The 13,047-nt window shown below is 43.1% G+C and overlaps 1 protein-coding gene across 2 annotated transcripts in view; it reads left to right on the top strand.

Annotated features, from left to right (window-relative positions):
• Positions 1 to 2,612: 2,612 nt before the first annotated feature.
• The window catches only part of SPIRE1 (spire type actin nucleation factor 1), a 110,250-nt gene continuing 99,815 nt past the window's right edge, over positions 2,613 to 13,047 (top strand). For both annotated transcript variants that reach the window (XM_079783931.1, XM_079783930.1), the window contains exon 1: positions 2,613 to 3,334. In XM_079783931.1, coding sequence (XP_079640057.1) covers positions 2,998 to 3,334 — 337 coding nt within the window. In that variant the 5' untranslated portion in view covers positions 2,613 to 2,997. The remainder of the gene's footprint in view (positions 3,335 to 13,047) is intronic.

Raw genomic sequence — 13,047 nt, 5'->3', positions numbered from 1 at the left:
CCATTTTTCACAGATCTCACAACACTTTGAAGAATACATTTAAATATTTATTTGAATTATTCAGACATTTTAATTATATAGAACAATTATTTAAAAGTGGTGATGCCACAGACTGGCGTGTGACTCAGTGGTTGAGTGTTGACCCAGGAACCAAGAGGTCATGGGTTCTATTCCCCGTCAGGGTACAGGCCCTAGTTGCGGGTGCCATCCCCAGTAGGGGGTGTGCAGGAGGCAGCCAGTCGATGTTCTCTCTCATGGATGTTTCTATTTTCTTTCCTCATGGATATTTCTATTTATTCCTCTCTCTTCCTCTCTCTCTAAAATAAAAAAAAAATGTATTAAATAAAAGCGGTGATGCCTCAGAATAAAAAAAATTGACATATTTGGGACAAAATATACTGTACATAAAAGGTATTTGAACCTGAGAAAATGGAAAGGTGCCAAATTATTCCACATTATTTTTTGAACCCCTGAAAATATATTGATTTCTGATAGCCTTTGAGTTGTCAACAGTCACTTTTTAAGAGTCCTGTGATGATGGATGGTGGGACTTACAAAATTTCAAAGGGTTATAATAATCATTCAAAAAGTACTAAAATTATGCTGTCTGTGCAAAAAAAGCATCAGGTGTTTAGATTTTTAATGACTAGATTTTTAATAGAACAGCTAGGATTTTTAAGGTTTACCTTTTATTTTTTTCTGCATGCAGAAGAAACATCAAATAACCTGTCATTTTGCCTCAACTTTATTTCATATTAGCTCACAAAGGCAAGAAATTCACTTAGGAAAGGAAAAAATTATTCTGTTGTGAATTTGTTTTAAAGAATAAAGAAGTTTTTTTTCCTTCCCTAAGTGATAAATGTTTTCTTTTTCAATTATAGTTGACATACAATATATTAGTTTCAGGTGTACAACAGAGATTAGACATTTATATACTTTGTGAAGTGTTTACCCCAAAAAGTGATGTTTTTTAAAAATTTAAATACATTTTAGGAAGAAAAATAATATGACACTGAATCACAGGAAGGTTATATACTACAGAAGGACTTTCATAAATTTGTATTGGGGGAAAAAAAGTCCATCTTTTAAAGATAAGGTTTGGATTTGTTTCTTCACTTCCACTCTCTTTCTTCTTCCCTTTGTTATCTTTACTTGGGGATTTATTTACTGCCCTAGGCCTCATGGATTCTTCAGTTTATTAATTCACTGAGCTTGTCTGGAGGGAGTGGGGGTAAGGTAAGGACAAAAATGCAATAGGTTTTTGGCTGTAATTATCAGTGCAACATGGCAGCAATATCCCATAAGGCCAGAAGATGGTGATGTTGTCTATAAAAGTAGACCATTTCCAAGTTTTTCTGCATTGTTGAAACTATTTTAAAGCTCCCTGCATTTTCAAAATTCACACAGGATCTAAACTTTTAAAATAGGGATTTGGGGGAATGTTTTTCCATGTTTTAAATAAAAAGGTTTTATAAATCTATCGTTTCTATATCATAAAAGGAATTAGACCTTTTCAGGGTTTTGACTGGTATGTAGTGCATTTTCACAGACAGGATTATGAATCCATCCCTAAGTGAGGTTACTTTAAAGGGTTGTTTTGTATCTCTTGTAGTGAAATTATAATAAGGTGCCCTCTTTAAATTTCTCCCTCTTTAAATTTCTTACCCTTTTATATCCTTTTGCTTTTCTTTCTTCTCCCCATTCCTGCTGTATGTATTGTGGTATCTTAAGCATTAAGAATCAACCGTTGTAATTTCTTCTGCAAGATATTAAGTGTGCAATGTCTAGTTTCACACATAAAGCTGCCTTTAAAAGATTTATTAGTACTTAACTATGAATAAATTTACTTGTTTGATGCTTTCAACTCTGTAAGATTCTCACACAGGTCTAGCCTCAGAGTGAAATGTTGCCAATTAAAATTTTTACCAGTGAGTGATTATTTTGTCTAAGATTTATATTTTTTTGCATACTTAATGAGTTCAGCAAGGCCCAGGAGTATTTCTTTTATTCTTTGGCTAATTGCCCTCCATTCAATTTTGCCACTGTGTTATTTCCACATCATAGGAACAGACTAGGTTAACTGGCCTTTGATGATAGTGGTCATTGCAGACATGATCTTAGTGAGGAGAATGAATCTGGAAGGAGGCTGATACTAACGTCTGCAAATTACTTACAACATGCTTATATCCCAGGCCCTGGTCTATGCGTTTGGGAGAAGTCAGTAAGCAAAACCCATAGATCCCTGTCCTCATGGAGCTTACACTGAAGTTGGGAGCGAGTGGGAGGTATTCAATAAACAAGATGAAGTAAAGGATAGGGTTTGTTGGTGGCGATAGCTACCCAAAAAGAGCAGAGCTGGGTGCAGGGACGAGGACGCGGCGAGGCCCCAGCAGTACCAAGTAGCCTGATCAGGAGAAATCGCCTCCGGGGTTGCGGGAGGCGCGGGAGGGGGCCCGGCGGGAGGCCCAGGGAGGGTCGCCCGAGGCCGCGCTGCTAACACAGACCTTCCTTTTCTTGGGAATTCCCTGCAGGCTGGCTTCGAGTTCCTCATTACACTTTGGGCACGCCAGTTCGGAGCGGGACTCTGCCAGTGACCTCCCCATTGTGCTGGGGTGGTGACGGGTGGACGCGGCCGGGGCCGGGGCGCAACGGCCGCCGGAGCCCCAGACCGCGCGGACCAAGGGCGGAGAGCTCGGCGGCCCCCGCTCGGAGCGCGGCGGGAGGGGCGGGGCCGGCGGACGCCATCGCGTCGGCTCGGGCTAGCGGCGGCGGCCTGGTCCGGACCATCGCGGAGTCCTCGCCGCCCTCCGCTCGCCCACGGCTGCCCAGGCCCTCGGCCGGCCCCCGCCTGGTCCCTCGCGGCGGCGCGCGCGGCCGGGCAGGGCGGAGCCGTCCCGGGGATGAGGAGGCGGTGGCGGCGGCGCGCCAGGACGATGCTCCGGGGCTGAAGAGACGCCGGCACTGGCGCGGCGGTCAGGCGCAGCGCCGAGCCGCGGGATGGCTCAGCCGGCCGGCCCCGCGGGCGGCGGGGAGCCGCGGGCGGCGGCGGCGGGCGGCGAGGGGCCGCCGGAGCCCGGGGAGGCCGCGGGCGCGGCCGGGGGCTCGCAGGACGCGCTGAGCCTGGAGGAGATCCTGCGGCTCTACAACCAGCCCATCAACGAGGAGCAGGCGTGGGCCGTGTGCTACCAGTGCTGCGGCTCCCTGCGCGCCGCGGGCGCCGGCCGCCAGCCCCGCCGCCGCGTGCGCTCGGCCGCTCAGATCCGCGTCTGGAGGGACGGCCAGGTCACCCTGGCGCCCGCCGCCGGCGACGCGGGAGAGCCGCCTGCCTCTGCGGGTGAGGTCGCCGCCCCGCGTCCTCCGGGGGCCCCCTGCCCTTCCGCCCCGCGATCCCCCATCTCCCAGGGGAGGACCCCCGCCTCGGTCCCCGGGCCCAGCCCTTCCGCCCCGCGACCCCCTGCTCCCGTCTCCCGCGGGCAGACCCCCCGCCGCGGCCCATTTTCCCCGCGCCGGTTCCAGGCCCTTCCGCCCCAGACTCCGTTCCCCCCACCTCCCACGGGAGACCCGGGCTAGGGCCCACGGCGGGGAGCGGGGACGGTGCCTGCGCTGTGGCCGTGCCGGACCCTGCGCAGGTCAGAGAAGGGGGTGGGGGCGGCGGCGGCACAAAGGGGAGGGGAGGGGGCGGCCGAGCGGCCTGGGCGGGCCTGGCTGCGCCCCCGCAGGACGCGGACCTGCCGAGGGGGCTGGGCTCGCACGGCCCGGCGCGGGGCAGCTGCGGGCGGCCGGTTGGGAAACGGGTGGGCTGGTCCCGGCGATGAGCTGTGTGTGCTCACTGCACAGGCCCTGCCATCCCTGTGTTTGTGTCTGTGTTTGTGTTTGCGAGGTGGGAGGTGCTATAAAAGGTTCGCCCGAGATCCTGTCAAGGAGAGTTAATTCGGGTGTCAGGAAAATTACACCTTTCCCAATGAGTAGTCATCTAATAGTATTTTTTAAAAATTGGCCACAATATTCTTTCGGTTCGGAAATATAAAGAAATCTGAGCCCTGAGGAGAGTTCTGCTATTTTGGGAGGTATTGAAGAAGAGACTAAATAACGATTTTTATAGTATCCGAAAGTTGTAAATTAACTACTATTTACCTGTATATTAAAATTTGTTGTGATGGAAAAAAAAGTCTTACAAAGTAAGAAGTAGACAGGATATCAGATAAATAGGTAAAATGGCTTTTAGGTCATTGTGTAATGTAAATTTCCCAGGTTATCACATATTATCAACACATCAACACATAGCTAGGGCTTACTCACATATTTATTGATGAGGAGGAGGAGGTTGGTAATGGTTTCTCCTATCAGTTTTACTCTAATTCTGTCTTTTGAGAGTCAACTCATAAAAACATTAAAAAAAAAATCCACCCTCACTTTTAGAAAGTTGATGGAAGTGTCAAAATGCTTAAGGTGAAAGATGTAATTCAGAACTAGTCAGTAAAACGACATTTAATGAAAATCCTTCTCTAAATTGATTAAATAAAGAGGATTCAAGATTATGTTGTCAGTTCTTTCAATTCCACTAGAACACTTATTATTTTTAGTGTCAAGTATAATTTTTTACATATATTTTTTATTGATTTCAGAGAGTAAGGGAGAGGGAGAGAGAGAAACATCAGTGATGAGAAAGAACCATTGATAGGCTGCCTCCTGCACGTCCCCAGCTTGGGATCCAGCCGCAAGCCAGGCTTGTACCCTGACCTGAATCACATGGTGACCTCCTGGTTCATAGGTTGAAGCTCAATCACTGAGCCAAGGGGGCGGACTAGAATTTTTTTTTTTTTTAATTTAAAGCTAGCATTCGTGATTCTTTTGAAATTATTTCAAAAATTTCTTAGTTTACTTCATCTATTGTGTTTAAACTTGGACTTTATATTAGTGGGGACTACTTGCATTTATAATTTATTTACAATATATTGTATGATATGAAAAGATGCATTTGTAAAATAAAGCAAAGCCTTGCCTTGAGAACCAGTGTTTCAAGGGGAAATGGTTGTGTGCAACCTGCTTTTAGATGCAGCATTGGTAGTGGGGATTTTCTGAAGGAACAAACCCAGTTTACATTGTCTCTTGAATTTAATACTGAAGAGTAGTTTAAGTTATGTTTGTGGACATACTAGTAGTTTAGCGTCAAAGACTTGGATTCTGGTGGTAGGTGTTTTGTTTTTTTTAAAAAAATCAGAACCTGATATTGAGATGAAAATGTTTGCATCATTAATATGAATGATAGTATGTTGGCCTCAATGTAATATTCCACCTTTATGGAGAGAAGAGTAGAGTTCTTCCCTGCGCAGTAGTAATACTCCTGTAATCCATCCTCTTTCTTCTTAGTTTGACTCATAACCTCTGCTACCAATTGTGGAAAGAGCGCAAACAAAGTTGTTATAGACTTGAGCATTTTAGGGTCAATTAATTTAATCTTTAAAAAGTTCATACAAAAACATTATTTATATTAGGCAGTTTATTTCCTTCTAGGTTTTAAGAGTAGTTGCATGGCTATGGAAGGCGCAATGTCTTCTGAACATTTAATTCTGATTCTTAAAAATGCTGTTTAATTTGGTACTGTGCACATTTGTACAAATTCTGTTTTTAAGGGAAAATGGTAATTGTGACACCTTCATTCCAAGAAGCAGGTGTTTTTTTCCCCATTGATGATTATATGTTGTCAGCAATTAAAAGCACGTTTTCACGCACAGTTCATTGAGTTATTTTCTAAATGGAGGTTTAGGGAAATTGGGTGACTTGCTCAAATTCATATTGGTACCTCTTTGAATCAAAAATGCAAGTTTTTAACCTCTAGAGTTTGTAATATTGAGAAATGAAACAAATTTGGTTTGAATTTGGATCATGATTCCTCCCCTTCCTAGCGGAGTGACCTTGAGTTGAGTCTTCTCATCTGTAACATGAGGTCACTTTCTTCACAGGATAGAAGTTTCAGTTAGATAATATATGTAACGTGATGAACACACGGCTTGGTATGGAGCAGGTCCTCCGTAAGTTTAAGTTCTGGTCCTCCCCTAACCCTGTGGTCCTTTCACACCACCATGGTGCCTCTGACCTAGCTGTTTGGGACAAATGTCTGGGTCAGGGTTTCTCAGCCGTGGCACTATTGACATTTTGTCTGAATAATTTGTTGTTGTGGGAGCTGTCCTGTGCCTGCTTAGGATGTTTAGAAGGATCCCTGGTCTCTACCCACTATATGCTAATAACTGTCCACCACCTCCCCCTAGTTGTGACAATAAAAAAAATCTCCAGACATGGCCAAATGTCTGTGGGGGCAAAATAATCCCCTATTGAGAGCCACTGGTCTAGCAAATACATGATGGGTGGTGCTCAGGATGTGTTCAGTGTGGAGAAATGGATCTTGTCTGTAATCCTCAAGCGAGTGAAATTTTCAGCTGGCCACTGCTTTTGCTGCTGTTGAGTTGAATGAATGAATGCTATTGATTCTTACCCCTATCAGCAATTTTACTCCACTTAGTCCCATAGAAAGAAATAGCACCTCAGACACTTTCTTGACTTGTTTTGGGATTTAATGTAGTAGTAATAGATTTTAGTTCTTGTTTACTTTTAACATTATTGATACATCCAGAATATTCACATTCAGTTTGAATTAAGAAATTAGAAATACATTATTAAAAAAATAGAAAAATGATGAAACGTGCGGGAAGCATGGAAGTGAGACCAATATTGGAAGAAAACAATGAAGAATAATTTTATTTAGCAGTCAGATACAACTTAGAGCCCTGTACCAGGGGTGGGGAATGTCCCACCGGGCTGTATAAGCCCTCGAAATCATTTGGTTTGGCCCTGCCACGGCGTTAGGGGGAGTTAAATGTTTGACCAAAGATAGCAGGCTAATTTTTAAGTTGATAATTTTGTATGGCCCGCAAATGATGCTATAAATATCTAAATGCTTCCAATGTTTATGTACTCTTAGTCATAATATGACCTTATTGTTTGGTAAAAGTTTATTATATACAGGTTTTCACAAAAGTGAAGTTTTCACTTTTATACCATTAGTAATGAGTTAAAGACATTCAGCTTCTTGAAATACAACCTGCTGTTTGTCAGTATACTGGCATTTAGAACACATTTTGGTATACACATTCTTTAGAAAGTAGTCATTAATGGAATTTAGGTTGTATTCCAGATCTTCACAAGATTAGAACGCTTTTTTCCTGGGATGCCACGAAGAACTATTAATAACAGTAGTATTAGAGATGAGACTCATTGCATGGACTCAGCAGCCTCTTAGGCCTAAATATCCATCTGACAAAAATAACTTTTCAGATTTTGGTTTCAAAATTTTTGATGTACCTTTAGCTTTAAATGTGTAAAGAACATTAAAATATTATGATCATATCTTGAGTTTAAGTAATCTTAAGATTGGTGATAGGTTTTCCTACGAGGAACAATGAAAGCCTGCATGCATACTAATAAAGGGGTCCCTGGGTATAGAGAACATTCAGGCTTTGTTTGGAATTTGAAAAGGGGATATGATCAGTCAAGCTTATCAGGTTCATGCTAATTTGGTGGGGGAAAGGGTTTTGGAATAATATACTATTTGATTTGAAAGAAAGAATATTTGTGGAGAAGGTTGAAATAGTGAAATCATGTTTAAGAACATTAATTTTTTGTTTTCATTTGCTATATTTCCCGAGTGTCCGCTTCCTGATCATTAAATGAAAGGAACACTTGAAGTATATGTGTATGTGTTTAGGGTAGAGGTTGGGGGTGAATGACATTATTAGGGGGTTGGTGAAATGCCTTTTTAGTTACTATAATAGGTAAGAATTATTCCATTTGAACAATATGTCCAAATATGTGGGTTTGGTTCAGTCTAAAAACATGCATTGAGGCGTGCATATTAGCATAACCAGTGGTCACAGACACTGGGGCTGTGGGGGCTTGTCCTCGGGGTAGGAGTGGTGGGGGAGAGGGGTGGGGAGGAGACACGTAATATTTTAAACAATAAAAAAAAAAAAAGAAAAACATGCATTGAGTGTCTACTATGTGCAAGCAGTGTTTAAGTTTCCATGGTTGATGTAAACGTAAATAGTTCTAGTCACTAAAGAAGACAAAATAAAACATAAACACAGTGGTAAATTTATCATGAAGCTAATGCAGCTTCAACTCAAAGCCCACTCATTTACACAAGCCCTTTCTGGGCTCCTGGGAGGAGCTTTACTCATATGTTCAGATGGTCATTTGCAAAATTAAGGTATTTTAGTTATCAGTTCAGATTGGAGAGAGAGAGAAACATTGATGTGCACTATACTAGATGTTGAAGATACAAAGCGGATGAAAGTGCACCCATACCTTCAGGATGATCACTGGTGCATAAACTAACACTTACAGTACAGTACAGTAATTCATACAAGAGGCATGCACAGAAAACTCTGTGAGCCCAGGGGAGAGAGTGGCTTACTCTGCTTGGTGTGATGTTACGCAGGTTTCACAGAGATCTGTTTTCTGGAGGTCTTCAAGGATGAGCAGTGGGATAAAAGGCGAAGGACATGTTAGGCCAGTGATGGCGAACCTATGACACGCGTGTCAGCACTGACACGTGTAGCCATTTCTGATGACATGCGGCCGCTGAGGCGGCCTCATGCTGAGGATGAAACATTTGCTGCTCCTGAGGATGAAACATTTGTGAAATAATGTTTTTTCCTCAAAGTGACACACTAACCAAGTTATTCTCAGTTTTTTGGCGAAGTTTGACACACCAAGCTCAAAAGGTTGCCCATCACTGTGTTAGGCAGAAGCAGCAGTAAGCACAAAGGATTAGAAATGTGGAAGAACTATTAAAAAAAAAACCAGTAATGCATGCAGTGTGGCAACAACACCCACTTCCCCATATCAAAAGCAGACACTGCTTAATCCGTCATTGCATTTTTGCTGCTAAATTTATAAGCAGCTTCAGAGTTCTTAACGGGGTGCTTCAGGCAGTCACTACCAATTATTTGGAGTTGGCACATGAGGCTAAACCTGTTTGTCTTCTATGCAGTGGGCATCCACTGCGCCTGGAGCATAGGCTGTGTGTGGGAGTGGTGGAGAATGGGAGAGGCTGGCGCGGTATGTTGTCTAGGATGAGGCTGTGGGACTTTTTTGTGCCACACCACTGAGTTTGTACTTACAGTCTGTATAGGTGGTGGAGAGCCATGTAAGGGTTATAGCAGGAAAATGATGTAAGCAGATTACTCTTTTTGTAAGATTACTGGGAGCTTTGTAGAATATAGATTGAACTGGGTAAAACTGAGGGCAAAGACACATAGGCATCTCATTCTATTATTAGGTCTCAGTAGCCTTTAAGTTGCCAAACCAGTTAGGAGTGTTATGGCTGTTCAGACCTGAGATGATAAAGCTCTGAATGAGGGCAGTAGGAATGGAGATGAAAAGTTAGATTGAGAGTGATTTAGGAAATAGAACAGATCATGGCTCTTTAGTTTTTTGCTGTGAGAAAGAGGAAGGAATCTTGAAAGGTTTTCAGATTTTCTGCCCTGGTGCCTGGATGGTAGGGAAGACGGGAGGGGCAGGATAGGGTGGGAAGATGATGACTTATACTTGTTGGAAATTAAAATTGGCCTGGAAAAATATTTTTTCTATGGAGTCATGTTGATTTTTACCAAGTGCCTTTGCTCTTCTAGAAGGTTGCAAATCAGTTGTTTAATGTCACATGGTAACATGGAAAGAACATGAGTTGGTTGCAAAAGTGGTTTTGATTCTTGGCTCTGACTCTTATTATCATCACTTAGTCATCACCTCAGGCAAGCCATGTAAACTTTCTGATTACCTATTTCTTTCTTTTTTGTTAAACCTTACCCTGAGGATATTTTTTCCATCGATTTTTAGAGAGAATGGAAAGGAGGGAGGAAGGAGGGGGAGGAGAGAGGGGAGGAGGGGGAGGGAGAGGGAAAGATGGATGTGAGAGAGACGCATTGATTGGTTGCCTCCTGCCCACACCCTAACTAGGAATCGAACCCCTGACCCTTTGGTGCATGGGCTGACACTAACCACCAAGCCATACCAGTCAGGGCTGACTCCCTATTTTTTTTTTTTTAATCTGTAATATGGAAATAGTATATATCCAGCCCTTACAAAATTTTTGTAAGACCCAAATGAGGACATTTATGAGAGGGCATTTTGTCAACTCATACATGCTACACATATATGTTTTTCACTGAGCCATTTCTTCCCTTTGTAAAAAGAGTATTTCAAGATACTTTGATTCAGGATTGATAAAGAATTTCTACAACAGTCTCAAGTAGATGTATGCTTGGAAGTCCACAAAATGATTCTTGAGGCTGAAACAATCTGAAGTATCAGTCTTCATATTATCATTAGATCTTAGTTACCTTAGATTTTTAGCATAGATTGTAATGGGCTGGGGAGAGTCTAGTAGAATGTCAAGGAACGTTTAGTGTTTGACCACCATTTATTTATAGTTTTAAATGATTTCTATATAAATATTATATATTCTTGAATTTAGATTTTTCTCACTTTACCACTTTTTAACTTGTTTGATATGATATTCACTTATAATTTAATTTAGCCTCTCTGAATCCTTTGGGGAGTGAACAGAGGCTTTTTGTCATTAATAATATAAATGTAAATATGACTTTCCCTCTAAACTCTTGGAACCAATTTCATTTGAGATCTGTAAGATTACATGAAATAGTTGGCCTGTTTATTGCTGATGTGTATAAATTTAAATTTTATTGGTTGGAAATTATTAAAGTTCATTAAAAATTTGTCTAATGATAGTTGTTCTTTAACTCTGACCTTTTGTGATTGAAGATATAAATATTCTATTTGTAATTTAAAGAACTTAGTATTTTACTCATAGGTATAGTAAAAATGTGTAACTTATGAAGTTAGTTACAGAAAGGTGTTTCTTAATATATATATACTAGAGGCCTGGTACATGAAATTCGTGCACTAGAGGGGGGTCCCTCAGCCAGGCCTGCGCCCTTTCACAGTCTGGGAGCCCTTGGGGGATGTCCGACTGATGGCTTAGGCCCGCTCCCTGTCGGTCGGACATCCTTAGTGCTGCCGCGGAGGCGGGAGAGGCTCCTGCCACTGCCATTGCGCTCGCCAGCCATGAGCCCGGCTTCTGGCTGAGCGGCACTCCTCCTGTGGGAGCACACTGACCACCGGAGGGCAGCTCCTGCATTGAGTGTCTGCCCCCTCGTAGTCAGTGCGCGTCATAGTGACCGGTCGTTCCGCCGTTTGGTCGATTTGCATATTAGCCTTTTATTATATAGGATATACACACACACACACACACACACATATGTATATGGCTAAATAGCTAAAAATGTATGCCTTTGTCATTTTTAGAATATACACAGTCTTGACAAGATAAGTAAATATTTGGATAAGTGATATGGGTGGCAGTTATGGTGCTGTATCTAAAGGACCTCAACTTTGGGGATAGAAGTACCTGAGGTAACTCTCTGGCAGGGTTCTTTTTGACTAGGATGGTCTCATGCATGATCAGAGGCCACATTGGCAGAGGAGATTCTAAGAATACACAGTGGTATGTACAAAATGCATGAAAACTAGAATTCTTCAATTGACAGGAAATATGAGAACATTTGGGATTGGCACATACTTTTTATGATTTGGTGTGGGGGAGGTACCCCTCCAAGTTCTTGCTCTTGGGAAAAGTGATATAGTGCTGTGCAGTCAGTGTATTTTTGAGGTTTCATATATTTAGGCATAATTAATATCACATGGGAAAATTTTAATCCAAATGTACACTGTTTACAGAAAGACCACAACTTCCATCATACTGTCCTCTAGCACAGGACTGTCAGAAATGTGGCCTCAGCACTGTCACTCCCTTCTGTTCCTGTGGCAGATGTTGCTAAAAGCACACAGGCACCTCCCGCCTCATATTTGCCTCAGAACTTTTCTGAAGGTAGCATTCTGGACAACCACTACCAATCCAGTTAAAATTGGCACAAGAGAGGAAATCCATTTGCAGTAAGTACAAGCTTTGAGTGTTGCCAAATTACATAAAATAAAGATATATTTGAGTTTTGTTGAAAAAAGTTATACTGAAACTGAAGTAATTATTTTTCAGTGGAATATACTTGACATTACATGATATTTGTTCTGTGAGATGATAGGAAGTTAGTTAATTAAGTTTGCTGAATAGAAAGAGGGAAAATAACACTAATGATTAAGAAAACATGTTTAAAACGTTCATTTTAGAGCAGTGTTAGTTTTAACATGCTTATTTACTCTAGTGCATGGAATGGGTTTGGAGGGTTTGAGATCTGGACCAAACTTACTCCTAGATTATTGCGGGGTGGCAGTGATGTTGATGAGACCTAACTTCATGGAGGGACAGAAATCAGGGGTGTTAGTTCTGTAAAGCAGTCAGCCTTCCTCAAGAAGTCCAGGTACAGAGCTTGCTCATCTGATGAGCATAGCCAGAAAGGGCAGCTAATCTATACTAATTAAAGGGTAATATGCTAATTAGACCGGGTCGACCGGACATCTTCCGGTTGTCCGGTCCTCCTTCCAGACAAAGCCACGGTGGCAGTGGCCGATGCAAAGGTGGTTAGGGGCGATCAGGCTGGCAGGGGAGGGCAGTTAGGGCGATCAGGCCGGCAGGGGAGGGCAGTTAGGGGTGATTAGGCCGGCAGGGGATGGCGGTTAGGGGCCATCAGGCCAGCAGGCAGAGGCGGTTAGGGGTGATCAGACAGGCAGGCAGGTGAGTAGTTAGGAGCCAGAGGTCCCGGATTGCGAGAGGGATGTCCGACTGCCAGATTGGAGAGGGTGCAGGCTGGGCTGAGGGATGTCCCCCTCCACCCCCCGGGGCACAAATTTTGTGCACAGGGCCTCTAGTCCTATATAATAAAAGGCTAATATGCAAATCAACCAAATGGTGGAACAACTGGTCACTATGACACACACTGACCACCAGGGGGCAGACGCTTAATGCAGGAGCTGCCTCCTGGTGGTCAGTGCACTCCCACGGGGGAGCACCGCTCA

The sequence above is a fragment of the Cnephaeus nilssonii genome (assembly GCF_951640355.1).
Source record: "Cnephaeus nilssonii genome assembly, chromosome: 11".
Lineage (NCBI taxonomy): Eukaryota > Metazoa > Chordata > Mammalia > Chiroptera > Vespertilionidae > Cnephaeus > Cnephaeus nilssonii.
Note: the sequence above shows the minus strand (reverse complement) of the source record. Positions and strands in the feature narration are given on the sequence as shown.